The 18,965-nt window shown below is 55.7% G+C and overlaps 5 protein-coding genes across 5 annotated transcripts in view; 4 read left to right on the top strand and 1 right to left on the bottom strand.

Moving 5' to 3' along the window:
- The window catches only part of L226DRAFT_562076 (uncharacterized protein), a 1,602-nt gene extending 1,268 nt beyond the window's left edge, over window positions 1-334 (top strand). Inside the window, exon 4 of the mRNA XM_067683486.1 lies at window positions 49-334. Within this exon, the coding sequence (XP_067532433.1) occupies window positions 49-133 (85 nt within the window). The 3' untranslated portion in view covers window positions 134-334. The remainder of the gene's footprint in view (window positions 1-48) is intronic.
- A 2,325-nt stretch (window positions 335-2,659) lies between these two features.
- Window positions 2,660-6,696, top strand: L226DRAFT_490826 (uncharacterized protein; the record flags this gene model as incomplete). The annotated part of the gene is made up of 6 exons (XM_067677330.1): window positions 2,660-2,752; window positions 2,866-3,091; window positions 3,142-3,787; window positions 5,549-6,010; window positions 6,067-6,239; window positions 6,304-6,696. Coding segments are annotated over exons 2-6 (1,839 nt in total), but the record flags the coding sequence as incomplete, so codon positions are not given.
- Window positions 6,697-7,707: 1,011 nt separating this feature from the next.
- Window positions 7,708-10,631, top strand: L226DRAFT_615155 (uncharacterized protein). Its single transcript, XM_067686737.1, has 5 exons — window positions 7,708-7,728; window positions 7,792-7,994; window positions 8,050-9,148; window positions 9,199-9,362; window positions 9,422-10,631. Exons 2-5 carry the CDS (start codon window positions 7,839-7,841, stop codon window positions 10,439-10,441), a joined length of 2,439 nt encoding a protein of 812 aa, XP_067532431.1. The 5' UTR covers window positions 7,708-7,728; window positions 7,792-7,838; the 3' UTR covers window positions 10,442-10,631.
- L226DRAFT_490820 (uncharacterized protein) lies at window positions 10,594-15,582 on the bottom strand. Its single transcript, XM_067677329.1, has 17 exons — window positions 15,149-15,582; window positions 14,751-15,099; window positions 14,577-14,697; window positions 14,292-14,522; window positions 14,122-14,239; window positions 13,922-14,064; window positions 13,594-13,852; window positions 13,469-13,534; window positions 13,273-13,409; window positions 13,074-13,219; window positions 12,958-13,019; window positions 12,842-12,905; window positions 12,452-12,792; window positions 12,060-12,384; window positions 11,439-12,002; window positions 11,268-11,382; window positions 10,594-11,204 (listed from the first exon to the last, which is right to left on the bottom strand). The coding sequence occupies exons 1-17, from the start codon at window positions 15,410-15,412 to the stop codon at window positions 10,682-10,684; spliced, it is 3,828 nt and encodes a 1,275-aa protein (XP_067532430.1). The 5' UTR covers window positions 15,413-15,582; the 3' UTR covers window positions 10,594-10,681.
- A 189-nt stretch (window positions 15,583-15,771) lies between these two features.
- Window positions 15,772-18,842, top strand: L226DRAFT_163652 (uncharacterized protein). The gene is made up of 5 exons (XM_067672570.1): window positions 15,772-15,894; window positions 15,990-16,207; window positions 16,262-17,363; window positions 17,416-17,579; window positions 17,639-18,842. The coding sequence occupies exons 2-5, from the start codon at window positions 16,010-16,012 to the stop codon at window positions 18,764-18,766; spliced, it is 2,592 nt and encodes an 863-aa protein (XP_067532429.1). The 5' UTR covers window positions 15,772-15,894; window positions 15,990-16,009; the 3' UTR covers window positions 18,767-18,842.
- Window positions 18,843-18,965: the final 123 nt, after the last annotated feature.

Raw genomic sequence — 18,965 nt, 5'->3', positions numbered from 1 at the left:
GACACTGTTGATACTTGATCACATTGGAAGACTCACTGTGTGCTGTAGGCTTGCTAGGGCCAACAAGCGACGCGCTGCGGGGGACCTGGGGTACGAGCCGCGCAGCAATCGTCGCCGGACGACGGCGGCTTGACGACCTTTCGAAATTCGCTCCCTGCAGCTTTGCTTGCGCTTATGGCATCTTCATGGATGAGATTGGGCTCAAGTATCGCGTATTTATTCCTGTAAGTTATTACGCGTTCAGCAGGAGAGAGAGAGGGTATGCGACCGCACCAGACTTACCACTATTATTGTACTCGACCGTCCTTCCTCCGCCGGTATTCATATACACGTGTATTTCCCTTCACATCATCCCTGCCTATGCTTCTGCCTCTACATGCCTCAAAGTACGCACCCGTTGCACGCGTTACACGCGATTATGGAAATTTTCTCGATGTGGGTGTGCTGCTGTCCTCGTGGCACTGCAGCTGATCCCATATTGACCACCATAGATGCGCGCGAGAGTCAGAACCAGTGCGGAGCGTGTGCAAGGATATAGTTAGTGACATAGATGAAAGGCCGTCGTCCAGCAGATATTCTGTTCGAGACATGGAGGGGAAGAGAAACGGGCGCTTCGTCCTGCTGAAACTTGCCAGACTATCACCATGATCACGCACTCAAGCTCAGACTCGATATTCAGACTCTTGCACTTTGCACCTGAAGTTGGGATCCAAATATACGTATTAACCCACAGTTCAAGGAAATTGCACTATAACTGTAGGTGGCGAAGCTCGCTTACTCAGCGAGAGGATCCGGTGGTTGTCCGAAGAGGCAGACCTCGTCTTCGAAGTCAGCAAAGCGGCAGCACGTAACTCGGGACGATTGAAAGCAGTGACACTTGAGCATGTTCGACCACACCACGTTGCTGCCGAGGACTTCGGGTCCACCTGGCGTCACCCGACTCTGAGCCGCCGCCCAACTTGTTACAGTGTTCACCTCCTTGCCCTCGCACTGCAAGCACGGGTCCCTGCTGCACCAGATTATAGGCGGCGCATAGGGGCTAGCGTAGTTAACCTTATCGTCCCGCTATCATCCAAAAACGTCACGTGTTGGGGCCATGGGCAGCGTAACGGTATAGGTTTCCTTCGTGCACCTATCGCCTGGTGCAGAAGGGACATGCGCTTGCAGTGTCGCTCAACTTGAACACGTTAGCTGCGGTTCTTCACCTCCTCCAGCGGTCTGAGTCATGAGAAGTTGCAACAGCAGCCTGCGTGACATGTTTTGTGGGAGTCATCGCGTCAAGGACGACGCCTCCTGGGCTCCCATGTTATGACTCCCATATCGAGGTCTTTTGCGCAGGCAGTGTAGCATCGTCATGTATCTGTGCAGCGGTCGCACAGGGATGAGCGCATACCTGGCACGGTCGACTTTTACCTCCGCGTCATACCGGAGGCATGTGTCGCACTGGATTACATGATTTCGTGCCGCCGCTTCGTGGATGCTCGGCGCATCCGAGCCTCAGTCAAGCGGTCGAAGGGCCTCTTTCGCTGAGCTGAATAGCACTCTCGGCGACCCAGACGTTCGCATCGTGGTTTTTGACTTCGTGGAGGCGACCGGCGGTCGTTTTCAAGTCTACATCTCACACCAAATGATCCTTCTCCTCATGCATCCTCTCGCTCCTTCCGTCCCCTTCGCTCCTTTCTCCATCCCCATGATGATCCCCGCTATACAGTGCATCGACGCTGTGGACCTTTGGAGTTCAGGTGGATTGTGTCTCACTTCCTCGAGGGCTTTCCCCTCGTTTTCCCAACTCACGCCGCCCTATACTTCTCATGTCTTTACCCTACCCTCTCATTTGTTCAAGTTCTCCTCGGCGTGATGTATCCGCACTCATCAATACTAGCCGAGTGACGACAATTCTATTTCCACATGAGACGTTGCTTCTGGACATTGGATGCAGTGCCGTACTTCACCTTTCCCAGCTCTTCGAGGAAGCACCCGGTCGAGAGGACAATCGCCACCCTTGAACTCCGACAGTGGCTCTCTGCCTACTACTTCGCCGAGACCCCTTCCGCGCTCGACGTTTGGCAGGCTGTCACGGTGATGCATGAGAAGAACATGTGCGCGGCTACAGCCAAGGTCCATCCTTCCACCGACATCTTCCACCAGTATCACGACGCATATCAAGCGGTTCAACAATGCTTTACCATAGCCGTGAATTTGATGACATAGATGACCAGGAATGTCAGAGTTGTAGTACCGGACCCAAACGAGAAGACGTGTGGTGCATGAAGAGAATAAGACATGACTGTCATCAATTATACACTAAAATAATAGTTTATTCTCCTCTCATACCGTTCGATGAGCTGTACCGTCAAGAGTGTCGCTGAAGAGGTGGGGTTGGTTGTCCTAACCACCTTGAACACAGCCACCAATTGAAACATTGCGCATCGAGTCGAGTCTGGGATAACCGTATTAGCGCGATGGTATCGACATGATGTGGAAACTGAACACAGTTGTTGAGGAAAGTCCCGAATTGACCTCAGTGGTTGGGGCGCCGACGACGCGGTAAGAGGAAAGGTGTTTGCGAATCGAACACGTGACCGTAAAGAGCCGATGTTTGGGCGCTTCTCATACTGAACTCCTTCCGTTTCTACCACGCGCTTCCGCGTTCCCGTTCCAAGGCGACAATAACAGATCAGACCGTGCCGATCGATTCCCGTGATTCATTGCGGTGGTTGCAGAACACGCCCCGACATCCGTGCGTTTTCCTGTGCGTTTCTTCCTTCCCCATCCCACCACCACCACCACCACCACCACCATGTCTCGCACCGTCTCTTTCGCCGATGACGCCAATGACTCACCTTCTAAACTATTCAATCACAGCGCCGCGCATTCCAGCACTCATTACGATCTAGGCAAGCATCGAGGCGAGCTTCGGTTCAACATGCACAAGAAGATCACCATCCTGTCGTTCGACGACTTCATGAAGGAGTTCGTCCCCTCTCCCCCCACCAGACAGAGCCTTCGTATCGCAAAAAAGTCGAGTTGCATCAACATATTCTCTGAAATGGACACTGCGAAGAATGAGGAGGAGATGTATAACTCTATCGTATGTCCAGTCATTGGCTTCCATAGCTTCATCGCATTAACCCGATACAGCCGGACGCCCTCAACAAGCCCGGTTTATGTCCAGACTTCACGTTCGTCGCGACCCCTGGCAAGGTCGACAAGGCCGACCCGACGAGGCAGTCCGTTGACTTGGGCATGTATCCCTCCACGTCCGCCCCGAAGCGACCTTCCGACGGGTCGCACGCCCGAATTGATTGGTCATTGGTCGACATCCCCATCGAATGCAAAAATCATCCGACGGAAGAAGACCCCTTCGACGATGACGCGCCCAATTCTGAGCCTACCGCCGAGTCTCGCAAGGCGGCGCTGGGTCAAATCCTCTCCTACGCCGAGCTTGTCTTCAAGTACCAACAACGCACCCGCCTCTTCATGGTCGACTTCCTCGGCGACTTCGTTCGCCTCATTCACGTCGACCATGGCGGCCTCTACGCGACTCAGAAGTTCAACTACAAGGAAGAGGGCGAGAAGGTCGCGGAGTTCTTCTGGCGTTACTCCCGCATGACGCCGGCTCAGCGTGGTCACGATCCCACCGCGGTTCGTATCCCGCATGACTCCCCCCTCGGTCTTGAGATGCAGAGGATGGCTAAAATGCGTGGGAACGACATCAAGGAGCGCGACTACGTGCGCGCTGCCTTCGAGAAGTCCCTTGACCGCAAGTGGCCGTGGTGGTGTCTCAGTGACTTCAGTCCGGCCTGATAATCTTACCCCTGTAGTTACTGCAGAAGTCCGATAATCTCGCCATGTAGTTTACAGAGTTAATCCAATACGTTCAAGTACCATAATCAGATCTGCATACCGTCCAAATCCTGAGCCAATGCAGCGTACGTTAAAAGCGGTCGGCCAGCCAGATTAACTAGGATTATCTCAGGGCCCAGTTTATGTTCATGATTATGATCAAGACGACCCCAGGATCATGTTGTGGGGTTTGATAATCTGAAGCCATTGTGTATTAGAGATAATGAAGGGATACAGCGGTTCATTGTCGTCGCGTAGCACTCCGGTAGAATACAAAAGACAATCAAAACCAGAAGATAATCGACTACTCGACGTAATCCTCCAAGCATCGGCCCCTCCGGTCCATGTTGTCGTCGTGCGCCGCGAAGGTCTGGTTGGGCCAGCGCAGGGCGGCAGAACGACGGCGCAGGGACGGTAGGAAGATGGCAGAGACGACGCAGATGGCAAAGAGTGCGTAAAGGGTGGGGAAGCATGAGCAAAAGCGTATTTAACAGGTCAACTCAGGGAGGGACGACGTACCTCATCCGGAACGATATGAAGAAGACTTCTGCTATCTTGAAGTGCAGATATTGCAAGAGTCACCAGCTGGGAGAGCGAGTCGTCAGGCGGCCCAGATATCAGACAGGCGAGCGAGTAGAGGGCAAGCAAGTGGCCAGGTCAGCGAGTTATAGTCGGGTGAATATAAGGTACAGAGCGAAGCAAGGGAGTGGACAGAGAGCGACGACGTGGCAGGCGCCCTTGGGACTCCAGTTCCCACGCCACGAACTCTGGCGTCTCGCAGTCTCAACGTCTCTCTTGACCTCCAACCTTACCCAGGCCCCACTTGTTCTCGCTGTTCACTGTGAGGTTTCTCTGACTTTCTGCTTCCCTCTGCTTGTTCTCTCTTGTTCTCTATCTCTTGCTCTTGCTCTCGTGCTCTCGCTCATACTCTCGATTACGCTCTTGCTCCTCGTTCGCCTCACTCATATTCTTCTTGTGCTCACTTACTCTTTCTCGCTCCCAACCGTCGTCTTTCGCCATGCTCGTGTGCACGACGTGCAGATGCTCCAGTTCCATTGCTACAATTATGGACTTCTTCGGTCACTTGTGAGTCTCCAACGTGTTCAGTCTCGCCCTCTCATGCTATCCGTCTCCCTCTCCCTCACGCTCTCCCTCTTCATCTCCTGGCTCTCTCCCTCCTCGTCTCCCTCGCGCTCTCCCCCTCTGTCTCCTCCTCTGTCTCCCTTGTGCTCCATAACATTCCAGCGCGCTCCCTGTTGAGCTCTCCGCCATGCTCTGTGTCACGCTCCCCGTTGCGCTCTCCCTCTTCGTCCTGCTCTCTATCCCTCTCTCCTCCCTCCCTCCTCCCTCTTATCCTCTCGCATGCATCGTCTAGCTACATTATAATGTAGCTCCTCCTATGTGAAGTAGATCAATATTTCGGTACTTATCATGTACTGATTGTACAGATATATATATATTTATTGGTTCTTCAGAAAATAAAGGCTTGGTGACGCAGTTGGATAAAGCGGAGATTATCTGTGTAAGTAGGTAGGTCTATGGTTCGATTCCGGGTAGACGCAGTCATTTTGACGCCCATAGAGGATTAACATGGTTAAGCCATCGTGATTAACTGACTTAATGAAAGGGCGAGATTATTCGAATCTTGCAGTAACTACTGACGAAAGATTATCTGGTTGGGGTGAAATAGGTGGGTGTCTAGATGTCCCTGTCGTCGAGGACGAGGGCACGCAGAAGGAGAAGCACTTCACGAGGAAGTTCCTAGTCGGCAAGCCTCACTTTCAGGCTCCTGGAGTTGCGGGTCGTGCGACGCGCGGCTACGTCGCTCTACCATTGAATGCGAGTAACCAAGTCAAAGGTCCTTTCGTCTACCTCAAAGACGCCTGGCGTGTCGTTCGGGAGGGTATCGAGCAGGAGGGTTCGATTCTGGCTGAGCTTAATCAATTGAAGATCGAAAATGTCCCGACTCTCCTTTACCACGGCGACATTCCAGGCCAGGCCACAATCTCCCAGGACATTTGGGCCACCTATCACCCCAACGACAAGGGCTGTCCGTTGAAGCTTCATCAGCACTACCGTCTAGTAGTGAAGGAGGTTGGAAAGCCTCTAGAGCAGTTCAGAAATGGGTTTGAGCTCGTGTGGGCTCTGTTCTGTTGCATTGAAGGTGAGTGGTAGGTTCATGCGTGTATGCCGAATATTCAAACGTCGTTGCTACTTTAGCACACCAAGCTGCGCATGAACACGGCATCATTCACCGAGACATCAGCGCCGGGAATATTCTGCTGTGGTATGACCCCAAAAACGGCTGGGTGGGGATGTTGAACGACTGGGAGCTGTCAAAGAGGGTACCTGCCAGTGACGTGGCATCAGGAGGACGTCAGCCTGACAGAACTGTGCGTCTGCCGTCTCCTTGTCTGAGTACTACACATTTGATCCTGATGATACCGGCGTGCACAGGGAACATGGCAGTTCATGTCTGCACATGCTTTGAACGACCGCTTCCGTCCCATCGTCGTCGCAGACGAGCTGGAGGCATTCCTTCATGTCCTTCTCTACTACGCCATACGCTTCCTCTCTCACAACTGCACTGCTGTCGGCCAGTTTCTTCACCTCTATTTCGACGACTACACGGACGGCAACGGGCAGTTCAACTGTGGTCAAATGAAGTACGGGGCGATGAGGACCGGCGTAATCGACCTGGCCCTTCTGCGTAGTAAATCGGAGGAGGACAAAGGGAAGAAGAGCGCGGTTGAGCCTCTACGCTTCTACAAGCCCGGCTCTACAGCCAAACACCCAATTCAAACGATCCTCGAAGCACTATTGCTATGGTTCAACGCCTACTACGCCCTCGACAATGCACAGGCAGAAGAGGCTGACGATTCCGGCTCTCCGTCGCCACAAGATAGTGGACTACCCGAATTCCCGAAAGGCTTCTTTGCGAAGGAGAAAATATACGCGAAGTCGGACTCCGCTAAGCCCGCCTCACTGAACGCCCCCCCTCCCACGACTGCGACCGTCCGCGTGCAGAAAGCCACTCCAATCGATTCAGATGCAGACAAGGTTCAGACGCACGCCGCCATGCTGAGCCTACTCATGCACGAGCTCCGCCAACGCGAAAACTGGTCAGCCAATGACAAAGGCCCAGACAAGCGTCCCAAGAAGGGGTACAAGCATCCGAAGGATCCCATCCCTGCTTCGTCGACCCAGTTGTCTCTGGCATCAGGAACGACAGGGACGACGGGGACGAAGAGGAAGGCAGATCGGGATGAGAACCCGAGGACTCCCAAGAAGCAGAGCAAGGCTTGAGCCGTGTCCCGCTTGGATCTTCCCTCCTCCTCTTCCTCATGGCGACGCTCGATCGTACTATCGGTACTCCCTTCCCACGTTTATCACTCACTCTCAAACCCGTCCGTCACGTCTCAGCGGAGGACTGGCACCTGGAGGAGGCTCCCGTTGCATTCCTTGTAACTTCGGGCGGCCCCGTTGTCTTTCGCCGCAAACTCCTTCCCGCTCTCCCCTTTAGAACCGCCTAATGATTATCGTTCTCGCTGCAATGTACACACTATACCCACCTGCATAGACATCATAGATTCCGCATCGTCGCCGTTAACTATTCATTCAGCTCTATTTACGTCTGGTGTGGTATCATTGCGAGTCGTGCCTCAAGCTGGACATCAGTTTGACGACTGATATATTCGAAGAAATGTCGGTGTGACATCGCGCTGAGGCGCATGGAGACTGAACAAGATTCGACCTAGGCTACGTGTTCAGCGGACGGAAATCGGCCCGGCATGCCGCAACGCAAGTGGTCCTGACCGGCGCTCTCACAGTTCTCCTCCTCCGACCAGATTGCTTCACTGGCAGGCTCACAAGGCACGACTCGTGAGTACGGCTGACCATCGGCGTTATTATAAAGCGTACGAACTAAACTTCTGCGTAACACAGGCTCTGTTTTGGTGTAGGAAAGCAACCACCACAGGCTGCAACGCAGTATGTGCGGCAAGATTGCAGTCGTTCCCTTTCCCACCTTCATGAACTCTTTCGCTCCTGACCGCCGCCTTTCCGAAAAGATCTTTCGTCAATACCCCACCGAAGTCTTCAAAGACATGCCTACGCCTAATAACGAGAAGGATATGTACCGGGAGGTTGTGAGTGTCGCTTCCGTGTATTTGGTGGCTGGAGATCATATCTAATACTTCCAAGTCAAAACGCCTCAATGCCGCGGAACGTCTATGCCGCGGGCTCGTCGTGGTTTCGACACCTCACAAGGCCGACTCCACTTCCTCCTCCAAAATCGCTCCCGACTGCGGCATCTATCCAAACGGCCACGCCTCCCGGATCCACGACTTCAACCAGTACCGTACAACCGACTGGTCCCATCTCGAGATCACCATCGTGTGCAAACGGGACTTCGCTGAAGATCCCTTCGACAACACCACTGCCAACGCGGAGTCGTTCGCCGAGGCTCGCAAAAGCGCACTCGGTCAGATTCTCTCCTATGCAGAGCTCGTTTTGCAGAACCAGCACCGGAAGCACCACTTTATGATCATGTTCCTCGGCACCTTCGCTCGCCTCGTATGTATCGACCGCGCCTGCATATTCGCCACGCGGCGCTTCAGCTACGTCGAGAACGAGAGTTGGCTTATGGAGTTCCTCTGGCGTTACGGGAAGCTTACTCCCGGCCAGCGCGGGTTCGATCCCTCCGCACGACGTCTTCACCCAGAAGAGTCGCTGGCGCAGCTCATGAGGGAGAAGCGCGATGCTGCTGTGGATGGAAAGATCGCGGTGCAGCCCCACATCCTCGAGGCCTACAAGGATTCTCTCGACGACAAGGTCCCGTGGTGGAAGCTCGATGTCTACGACGAGGACGAGGACGTCACCCGCTCTTTCGTCGTCGGCAAACCGCACTTCCTCGCTCCAGGCGTTAGAGGGCGTGGGACGCGGTGCTATATCGCTCAGGAAGTGCTGAAAGACGACAAGGGGAAGCCCAAACTCGGCGACTTCGTTTACTTGAAGGATGCGTGGCGTGTCAAGCACGACGAGATCGAGAAGGAGGGCACGACGTTGAAATTTTTGAACAAGAACAATGTTCCCTATGTCCCGACCGTCGTCTGTCATGGCGATCTTCCCGACCAGCTTACCGATTCGCGTGCGAAGTGGATGGAGTACAATCCTGGGCAGGACTATTATCCCATCAAGGAACACCAGCACTACCGCATCGTGGTGAAGGAGATTGGGAAGTCGCTATCCCGGTTCAAGAACAGTCGCGAGCTCGTCCGAGCTCTGGCCGATGTTGTTGAAGGTGCGCATGATGGTTGCACTGACTCCTTCAGAACCTGACAGTCTGTGCAGCTCATGAGGCTGCGTACAATTGTGGTATCATTCATCGCGACCTCAGCGGGGGCAACATCCTTCTCTGCACGGACAGCACGGGCAAATGGCGAGGTCTTCTCACGGACTGGGAGCTCGCCAAGAACATCCTCACGACATCTCATGAGCGGCAGCCTGAAAGGACGGTGAGTCCGGAGTCTGCTCTCATTTTTAACAATGCACTCACGCGATATCATTGTCGCAGGGTACATGGCAATTCATGTCCGCAAATGTCCAGGATGACCCTGGTCGTGTTGTCGTGATTGCCGACGAACTCGAGTCCATTCTCCACATCCTGATCTTCTACACTGTCCGCTTCTGTCATCACAACCTCCCGGACAACGACGTTGGCCAATTCTTATACGACTACTTCGACAGTCGCGCCCCATTCTCTCATGGGATACGTTCCGGGTTGGCAAAACGGGGTGCCGTCGAACAGGGCGCTATCAGCCTTAAAACATACAAGGGATTCCCTACGACCTTGCAGTTCATCTGGCCGAAGAAGACACCTAACGCGAACAGGGAACCGAACTACCATCATCCTCTCAACCCCATTATTTCCACACTCCTGGCCTGGTTCAAGGCCCACTACGCTCTCGCCGCTCTAGCGAGTACCGAGCGCGAAGCGACGGACTCGTCCTCAGACGACGATGACGATGTGGATGTTGGCGACGAGAAAGATCATGCGTTCGGCGGCGGCCCTCATGCTGACCCCGACACACCTCTCGAGGCCAACATCGAGATGATCAAGAAGCAAGCTGAAAAGCTGACTACACACCTCGAGGTGCGACGGCTCCTTGTGGACGCTATTCAACAGGGCAAGCCCTGGCCGAGTGACAACGAGAAGACGGCGGACAAGCGATCCAAGGACGGCTTTGTCGGCGACCTCGATCCGGAATCGGGGGAAAGTTACGATGCGTTCTTCGGCATCAATCGCGGGGAGGCGGAAGAGAACGAATTGGAAGACGATGTGGAGGACGAGGAGGAGGCAATGCAGCGGGCGGGGGACCAGGAGACCGAAGGAACTCTCGTGGAGGAGGACAATCCGTTCGCCGTTGACATTGGCTTGCTGAGTGGCGCGGCCTTACCTCAGTATCGAATGCCGCGCTCACCCCCACCACCCTCCAGCATGACGAGCACTTCCAGCAGGAAGCGGCCTCACGATGATTCACCGAAGGAGTCCACCACGCCTACCAAGCGCAGTCGTCTGGATGACTCAGAGTGATTGAAATTTGAGACTCCCACCACTTTCTCCCCCGTACTTGTTCCCACTCCATAACCCGCTCTTCCCTGTACCCGCTTCGCGTCCGCAGCAGCGCTGTTCGTCCGATGGGAGAGATGTGAATCGCAACGTACTCTAGCGCAGTCATGTAAATAGTTGTATATATTCTGTACTATGCGAGCCTGTTTACGACACAACATTCGCAACGAAGAGGTATAAGTCCACGCTTGGATACACGTAAGTCTACGGCAACACGAGCACATACACATCCTGCCCCTTCACCAGCTGCCCATCATGACCCGTCTCATCGCCCTCAGGCTCTTCCCTCCCCTCCCACCGCACGTCTACGATCTTGACCTCGTCGCCCTCCGTCTGCGCCGCATCAGGCTGGCTCTGGCCCGCAACGACGACCGCACTGCGTCTATCAAGCACCTTTACCCTCGGCACCCTCGCGAGCCCGCTCTCGATTGGGATCAGATTCCACGTCACGCTCTCCTCCGCGCCCGGCAGCAAGATCGGGATACGCCCGTGTCGCAGCCCGGCGACGACGAACGCGTCAGCCGCATCGGCCTCGAGCTGTACTGTTACGTTCGCGGAGCGCGTTGGGTGCCAGTTGCGCACAGTGAGCCGCAGGGGGGCGGGAGTATGCAGACGGGCAGTCGTGGGCGCGTCTAGGAGCGCGATGAGCCCGTCGGAGGGTGGCTGGAGAGGCGGGAGCGGGAAGCGGGAGGTCGCGGGTGCACCCTGGCTGCCGTCGGGAAGCACCCTATAGTCATATATCAGTATACGTTCCCCAAGCATTCCACGCAAAATGAGCAGAGAGACGTACCTGTGCCATGTTACTTCGTACTCACCCGGACCCTGGATGGGCTCCTCGGGCACATCCTCATCGGGCACGACATAGATCCTACACCGATCACACAGCTCATCGCCAGCCAACCACTCTGCAAACGCTACCTATCAGCACACACCATGACCAACAAGAGAATACAACGCGCACCTCCAGCAAGATCGTCCTGGTCAACCGAGCAATCTGCAACCTCCGCCCGCTCCCCGTCCTTCCGCTGCAACACAACGCTCTCGATGACGATGCCTGCGGGCGCCGCGACCGTGAGCGTGCTCGTCACTTCCGCCTCCACCGCATCTGCCTCATCTCTCGGCCGCTTCGCACTCTCGTACGTCCGCAAGTCCGAGAGCCCTGGTAATGGACGCGTCGCCCGCTTGTACACCGTCGAGTGCGTAATCGTCAGCGGGGCAATCGTAGACACCGAGATTGTGCGCAGGGTCTCTGTACGGTCGACCATTGGCGGCGCGTTCGGGCTCATCGGCTCTGCCGGTACAGGAGATGTGGGCGATGTGGGCGAGGTCGGAGCGGGAGAGGTCGGAGTGGAGGCAGGGGTGCGAGACTGGGACTGGACTGAGATGTCGACAACGCGGTCGCCTGCGGCGCCGGTGTTGGTGAGGTAGAGTTTCTTGAGTACACTGACCCCTGGGGCGAGCGACCCGCATGCGATACCCTTGATGAGGCTCGTCGAGCGCTGGTCGTCCATCGCGATGTAGTTCACTGCAATATTTCGTCAGCAGGGCTCGTGTGCTGGTTATTAGGGGAATGAGAACGTACCAGCTTCGTCGATCTCAGTAGGCTGCAACAACACATCGACCACAATATCAAGCTCTCTATCGTCACCATTCGTCACGTTGATCTCGATAGGGAACTCTTCGCCGAGGTATGCGGGTCCATAGTGGACTATGGCGACCTGAACACGGTGGCTGCGGTAGTGCACGCGCACGCCCGAATGGTCCTCCCGGCGGATGGGCACAAAACGCGGTGGGTTGACAGAGGCAAGCCATCTAGGCGCCATGAGGGGAGATGGGGAGGGAGAGGGAACCACGGGCACTTCGATCCACCAGCTACGTTCTTTGATAGTGAGGACGAGTTTGGAGACCTATAAACGAGGCGGCCTAATCAGTACTTGAAAGACTGGGATGGCAAGAAGGGCAGCCGAGACTTACAGAAACGTTCATAGGAAGATTCGAGGAGACACTACCGGTTAGGACAATCGTAGTACCGGCGCCCCATCGCAGCGATCCTTCAATCTCCTTCGTTTCGCTCGGAGCTGGGGAGACTACAAATTCGCCTAGATCGATCCTCTGCACCGGAGGGATATCCGTATCGTCATCATTGTGCGTATGTCGGACTACGATTGGCGGAACATCCCCGCTGAAGTGAATCGCGAGGGACGTGAACGGCAGCGACGATAGCGAGACGTTCGGATGGGATGATAGCAGGATCTGGAATGGCGCGAGGTCGCCGACATTGACTTCCGGGTCCCAGAACACCACAGCAGCGTCGACTGCTCAAAGACGTCAGTACTTGACCAGGAAAGGAGAGAATCGACTCACCGATTGGCTTGGACTCGGACAGGTCGACGACCAATGGCTCGTCAGTCACCGAGGGTACCGTACTCTGTTGTAGCAACTGTTAGTGATAGGAAGATGATGACTGCCCGAGAACCTACCTGAAGTACAGCCAACAAGTCTTCCTGCAACGCATCAGGGTCGTCTGCCGAAGAAGTCGCACCTGATAGAGATGTGGATCAGTTGGGATGACAGTCATAGCTGAGACCCGACTCACCGTAGCCAAGCATCTCAGCGAGCAGCCGCACACTGAGGTCCACATCGCCCAGCTGCTGCGCACACTTGTACCATTGCGAGAGCAGCGGGTGCAAGAGCGATTCCCAGCTCTCCCGACGGTACGTCTTCGCGATCCGTTCAAAGAACCTGGCGTCCAAAATGAGCGACAATCCCAGACTGACGGGATGGACAGAACGCACCGGACAGCCATATCGAACTTGCCGGACTCGTAGTACGTCTGCGCGATGCGGAATGCGATCCAGAGCGTGAGCCGACCGGGGTTCTGCATGTTCTGCGGGCTCCACTTCTTGAACAGCTCGTACGAGCGGGTGTACAGCTGCGCGTTGGGGTGAGCACGGATGTACGGCGACATGACCTCTGTTAGCAGATACGCACCTCAAGTACGATAGTCAAGTGATCGACCTTCCGCTCATTGACGAAACCTGGTGCATTGTGGTCGCCCTGAAAATGTCGTAGTCGTCAGCGGCCTGTGCTATTCGCATGACGGACGTGTAACATACCCCTACTTCGAGCGCCGACAAGAACCGTTCCCGCCGCCGCTCTGTGCATCGCGCCGCCATGTAATAGTAAAACCCTGGGTGCTGCAGCGCCTGGTTAGGGTTCAGCCCAAGCACGCGCATGGCGTCCAGTCCGATCTGCGACGCCTCGAGAGCCTGCGCGGCGATGAGTGCCGGCGAGGGCGTCGGGGTGGGGTACGCGGATGGAATCTTCAGCGTGCTGCGCGTACCTTGCTCCAGGAGCTCTGCGAACACGCGATGCCTGACCCGAACCAGGGGTGGTGAGTACGAGTGAGGAGAGAGGAAAGATACATGTCACGTCGAGACTCACTGCCGAGCGAGCCAGCTCCAGAACTCGAATGTCTCCTCGCCGATACCCCAACCGCGCGAGAAGTCTGCAAACTTGCGCATGTGGCTGTTCTGGTTCGAGAGCGCGAGCGAGTGCTCGTTGTTGTAGAGGTACAGCTTCACGATCTGCCATAACGTTGGACATGAGTATCTGCTGTACGACTAAAGCGGTTGTAAGCGTACCTTCACGTTGATGCAGTCCGCGAGCACCTTCGCCTCTGCCCAGCGCTTCGTCCGTGGGGGCAGGATGGCTGTCGAACCGAACATGATGAGGAGTGTCGAGTACGCGTCCTGGTAATGCCTAGCGTCCTTGTATGAGTGCGCGAACTAAGGCAAAGCGACCGATGACTTACTTGAGCGCAACCTGGTCCTCCCCGCGAAACTCCGCGAAGCAGGCCATCTTGTACTCGTAGCGAACTGTCCATCCCTCGGGACGGAGTGGTCGCGCGATACCAGCGCTCGCCAGAGGAGACAGCGGGAGCTGGTATGACGCTGCTTGCGAGTGTCGGTTTCGCTTCCGCCGGACGCGCTTCGAATGATTGGTGTAGTATTCCAACGCGGGCTCGTACAGCGCGTCTTGTAGACTGTACATGATGCATTTGCACCCTGCTACGATACTCTACGGAATTGCAACGTACCTGCGCACGAAGTCACCTATCTCCGCTTGGGACACCGGGCTGAGGACGAACAATGCCGCGCGAGGGTCGAGGCCGCTCTGCCGTCTTATGAAGGTAAGTCGCGCATCGAGGGAAGGATCGTCTGCGCGCAGGTGAGACAAAGGTCGCGCAATGCGCGGAAAGTAGTGTACTCACCAAGCATGCGCCGACTAGCCATGAGCACCGCGGTCAACTTGATATTCCGCTCGTTCGTGCTCTTCTTGCGCTGTGCGATCTCCGCGGCAAGCTCGCTGTCCCTCTTGCGCTCCTCGGCCTCCCGCTCGCGCTCGTCCTGTCCAGGCTGCAGCGGAGGCGACTCGTATATTCGCATGAACACTACGAATACGGACGGGACGAGGGTTGTGTGCTTCCGGATCCATATTGGCGCGATGAGACCGTCGGGGTAAAGAGGTGACGATGGGGTTAGCGGTGAGAGAGGGGAGTGGGAGGAGCTGTACTGCGGGTCTTCTGGGCGCAGGAGTTTGCGGGGCGGGAATGGGACGTCCTACGGTGTTGTTACACCTCGCATGAGTTCACCCAGACAGAGTACGCACCTTGTCGACCAGCACAACCTGGAAGGTCTTGGACTTCTCCGGTTGCCAGATCGCGACCTTGCGCTGGGAAACGAGCGCGTCGCGCAGTCTCATCGCGAGGACATAGAACGCGTCTTGTCGCGTTTGCGGTGTGATGGGTGTGCTCGGAGCTGGACTTGCAGGGGTTTGTGGTGGTTGCGGTTGTGGTTGCGCCTGTGTGTCCAATCCAGCCACGAACATAACGGGTGCAAGCTGCACGAGCAGCTCAGGAGGATATGAGTTCATTTCGAGATAACTTGTCCGTCGAGATGAGGGATGTGGATAATAAGACGGATAGACCTAGAGGCGCAACCAGTTGAGCCAAGTTGACAGTTGACAGTAATCAGTCGACGACAACGAAGAGCAGGAGGGGAAGGAGGTCGAGGAGGAAGAGGTCCTGGTGGTAGAGGTGGTGGAGGTCAAGCTGAGGTCAAGGAGAGCAAAGTCACGGCCGATTAACTTACGACCCGGAGTATCGAACCGGGGAGAACGGCCGACTGCCTTTTGGCTCAGCTGGTAGAGCGCGTAGTGTGGGAACCTGTGTTTTTGGTTACGGCGTCGGTAGATCATGTGCGCCCACCGATCTGAATTCTCAACAACTCACAGCTCGACGGTAGACCAGAGCGAAGGCATTGAACCTCTTGCGGGACCGACCTGGAAAAGTTGAGCCTATACCGTAGATATTGCCCGGACGTGTACTGTTGCTGTATACTTGTGTTATTTCTTCGGTACGTCGCAACCACCACCCACTCACTGGCACTATTCCTTCTCGTCTGCTACTTCTCGTCCACCATGATTCTAAAATACTTGGCTATGTCCACAGACATAAACACCCTAACGAGGATGACCCGCGACCAACACCAACGCGAGCTGCGACGCAGCATGCACGGCAAGACCGCGGTCATACCCTACACCACCTTCATGAATTCCTTTGTTCCGGACCCCCGTGACTCCACCGAGCCCTTGGGCCATCCATGCAGCACCGATGTATTCAAGGGCATGACCAAGCCGAAGAACGAGAAGGAGATGTACCGGGAGATTGTGAGTGTCTATCCGTCTACTTGGTGGTTGGAGACCATGTCTAATACGTCCAAGCCGAAACGCCTCAATAGCGAGGAGCTTCTGCGCGGCGGGTTCGTGGTGGTTTCGACGCCTCACAAGGCCGGCTGCGCTCCATCCTCCAACATCACTCCTCTCTGCGGCATCTATCCACACGACCACGCACCCGAGATCAAGGACGCCAGTCAGTATAGTCTCACTGACTGGTCCCATCTCGAGATCACCGTCGAGTGCATGCCCAACTTCGCTGCAGACCCCTTCGTCCACAAAGCCAGTGCGAATGCGGAGCGGTCCGCCGAGGCTCGCAAGAGCGCACTCGGTCAGATCCTCTCCCATGCAGAGCTCGTCTTGCAGAACCAGCACCGGAAGCACCATTTCATGATCATCTTCTTCGGCACCTTGGCTCGCATCGTATACATCGACCGCGACTGCATGTTCGCCACGCAGCGCTTCAGCTACGTCAAGAAGGAAGCATGGCTCACGGAGTTCCTCTGGAGGTACGGGAAGCTCGCCCCTGTCCAGCGCGGCTTCGATCCCTCTGCACAACGTCTCGATCCAACGGAGCCGTTGGTGCAACTGATGCGGCAGAAGCGCGACGCTGCTGTGAATGGAGAGACTCCGGTGGAGCCCCACATCCTCGAAGCCTACAAAGACTCCCTCGACGACAAGGTCCCCTGGTGGAAGCTCGACGTCTACGACGAGGACGAGGACTTCTCTCGCTCCTTCGTCGTTGGAAAACCTCACTACCTAGCCTCAGGCGTTCTAGGGCGCGGGACGCGGTGCTACATCGCTCAGGAAGTGCTGAAGGACGATCAAGGGCAGTTCAAACTAGGTGCTTTTATGCACATGAAGGATGCGTGGCGTGTCAAGCACGACGAGATCGAGAAGGAGGGCACGACGCTGAAAACCCTGAACGAGAACAACGTCCCCCATGTTCCGACCCTCGTCTGTCATGGCGATCTTCCCGACCAGCTCACCGTCTCGCGTGCGAAGTGGATGGAGTTCAATCCTGGGCAGGACTACTACCCCATCAAGGAGCACCAGCACTACCGCATCGTCGTGCAGGAGATCGGCAAGCCGCTGTCCCAGTTTAAGAACAGTCGCGAGCTCGTCCGAGCTCTGGCCGATGTTGTTCAAGGTGCGCATGATTGTTGCAGTTATTCTTCTTCAAGACCTGACGTTTTCTGTAGCTCATGAGGCCGCGTACAATTGCGGGTTCATTCATCGCGACCTCAGCGGGGGCAACATCCTTCTCTGCATAGATAGCAAGGGCAATTGGCGAGGCCTTCTCACGGACTGGGAGCTCGCCAAGAACATCCTCACGACATCTCATGAGCGGCAGACTGAAAGGACGGTGAGTCCGGACTCCGCGCTCATCTTCGAATATGAACTCACGCAATATCATTGTCGCAGGGCACATGGCAGTTCATGTCTGCACACGTCCAGGATAACCCTCGCCATGTTGTCTGTATTGCCGACGAACTAGAGTCCATCTTCCACATCCTGATCTTCTACACCGTCCGCTTCTGTCCTCACAACATCCCGGACGACAACATTGGCCAGTTCTTGTATGAGTACTTCGACATCCGCCCATGGTGCGCGCGGGGGACATGCTCAGCGAGGGCGAAACAGGAAGCCGTTGACCTGGGCACCATCGAAATTCGAACGCAGAAGGGATTCCGTGCCTTACAGTTCATCTGGCAAAAGAAGTCACCTGACGCGAACGGGGCCTATCCACGCTACCGTCATCCTCTCAACGACATCATTTCCAAACTTCTGTCTTGGTTCCAGGCCCACTACGCCCTCGACACTATCCAGAATGCCGAGTTGAAAGCCAAGGCCAAAGCCAAAGTCCCGTCCCTAGACCTTCTGAAACATCGCCGTGTTGACTGGGGTGAAAACGAAGACGATCCGTCCGACTCGGAAAGCTCTGGCGGCAGCGACGAGGACTCTGACGAGGACTCTGACTACGACACGCTTCGAGAGGAGGACATCGAGAGGACCAAGAAGCAAGCTGCAAAACTGGCTACACACTACGCGATGCGACGGCTCCTGAGGAATGCTCTCCAGAAGGGCAAGCGCTGGCCGGGTGAACACGAGAAGACGGCGGACAAGCGACCCAAGGACGGCTACCACAATCCGCAATCAGTGGTTCCCATTGTATTCTTCGGTCCCAAAGACGACGAGCCTGGACAAGACGAGTCCCAGGAGCTTTCCGGGGCTCCTAAGAATCCCTCCGTGCCCAGCGTCGATGACGCTGAGTGGGTGGAACCGGAAGAAGGCGTGGGGAATGAGCCAGCGGGGACGCGGGCGGCGGAGGACTCGCATGCAGAGGGGAACCTCGTGGAGGACGACCATTCGTTCGCCGCTGACATCAATGGCCTGTCGAGGGGTGTGGCCTTACCTCAGCATCAGATGCCAAACTCGCCTCCACCGCGCTCCAACATGAGAACTTGCAACAACAAACGAACTCACGATGATTCACCGGAGGAACCCACAACGTCTACCACACCTACGAAGCGCCGTCGTATTATTGATTGACTCTCTCACCACTTCCCTCCCCCGGGTTCCCTCATATACCGATTCTTCCATGTATTTGTTTTGCATTCGTAGTAGCGAAGTTTGTTGTAACGTTAACCTGATTCTCCAACGATGACGCACTGTGAATGATCGTTCCCTTTCACGTGGCGCGGTATGAACGCTATCGCTGTCGGATACCTATTCGACGACGTACGAGTAC

This window comes from Lentinus tigrinus (assembly GCF_003813185.1).
Source record: "Lentinus tigrinus ALCF2SS1-7 unplaced genomic scaffold L226scaffold_26, whole genome shotgun sequence".
In the NCBI taxonomy this organism is placed as follows: Eukaryota; Fungi; Basidiomycota; class Agaricomycetes; order Polyporales; family Polyporaceae; genus Lentinus; species Lentinus tigrinus.
Note: the sequence above shows the minus strand (reverse complement) of the source record. Positions and strands in the feature narration are given on the sequence as shown.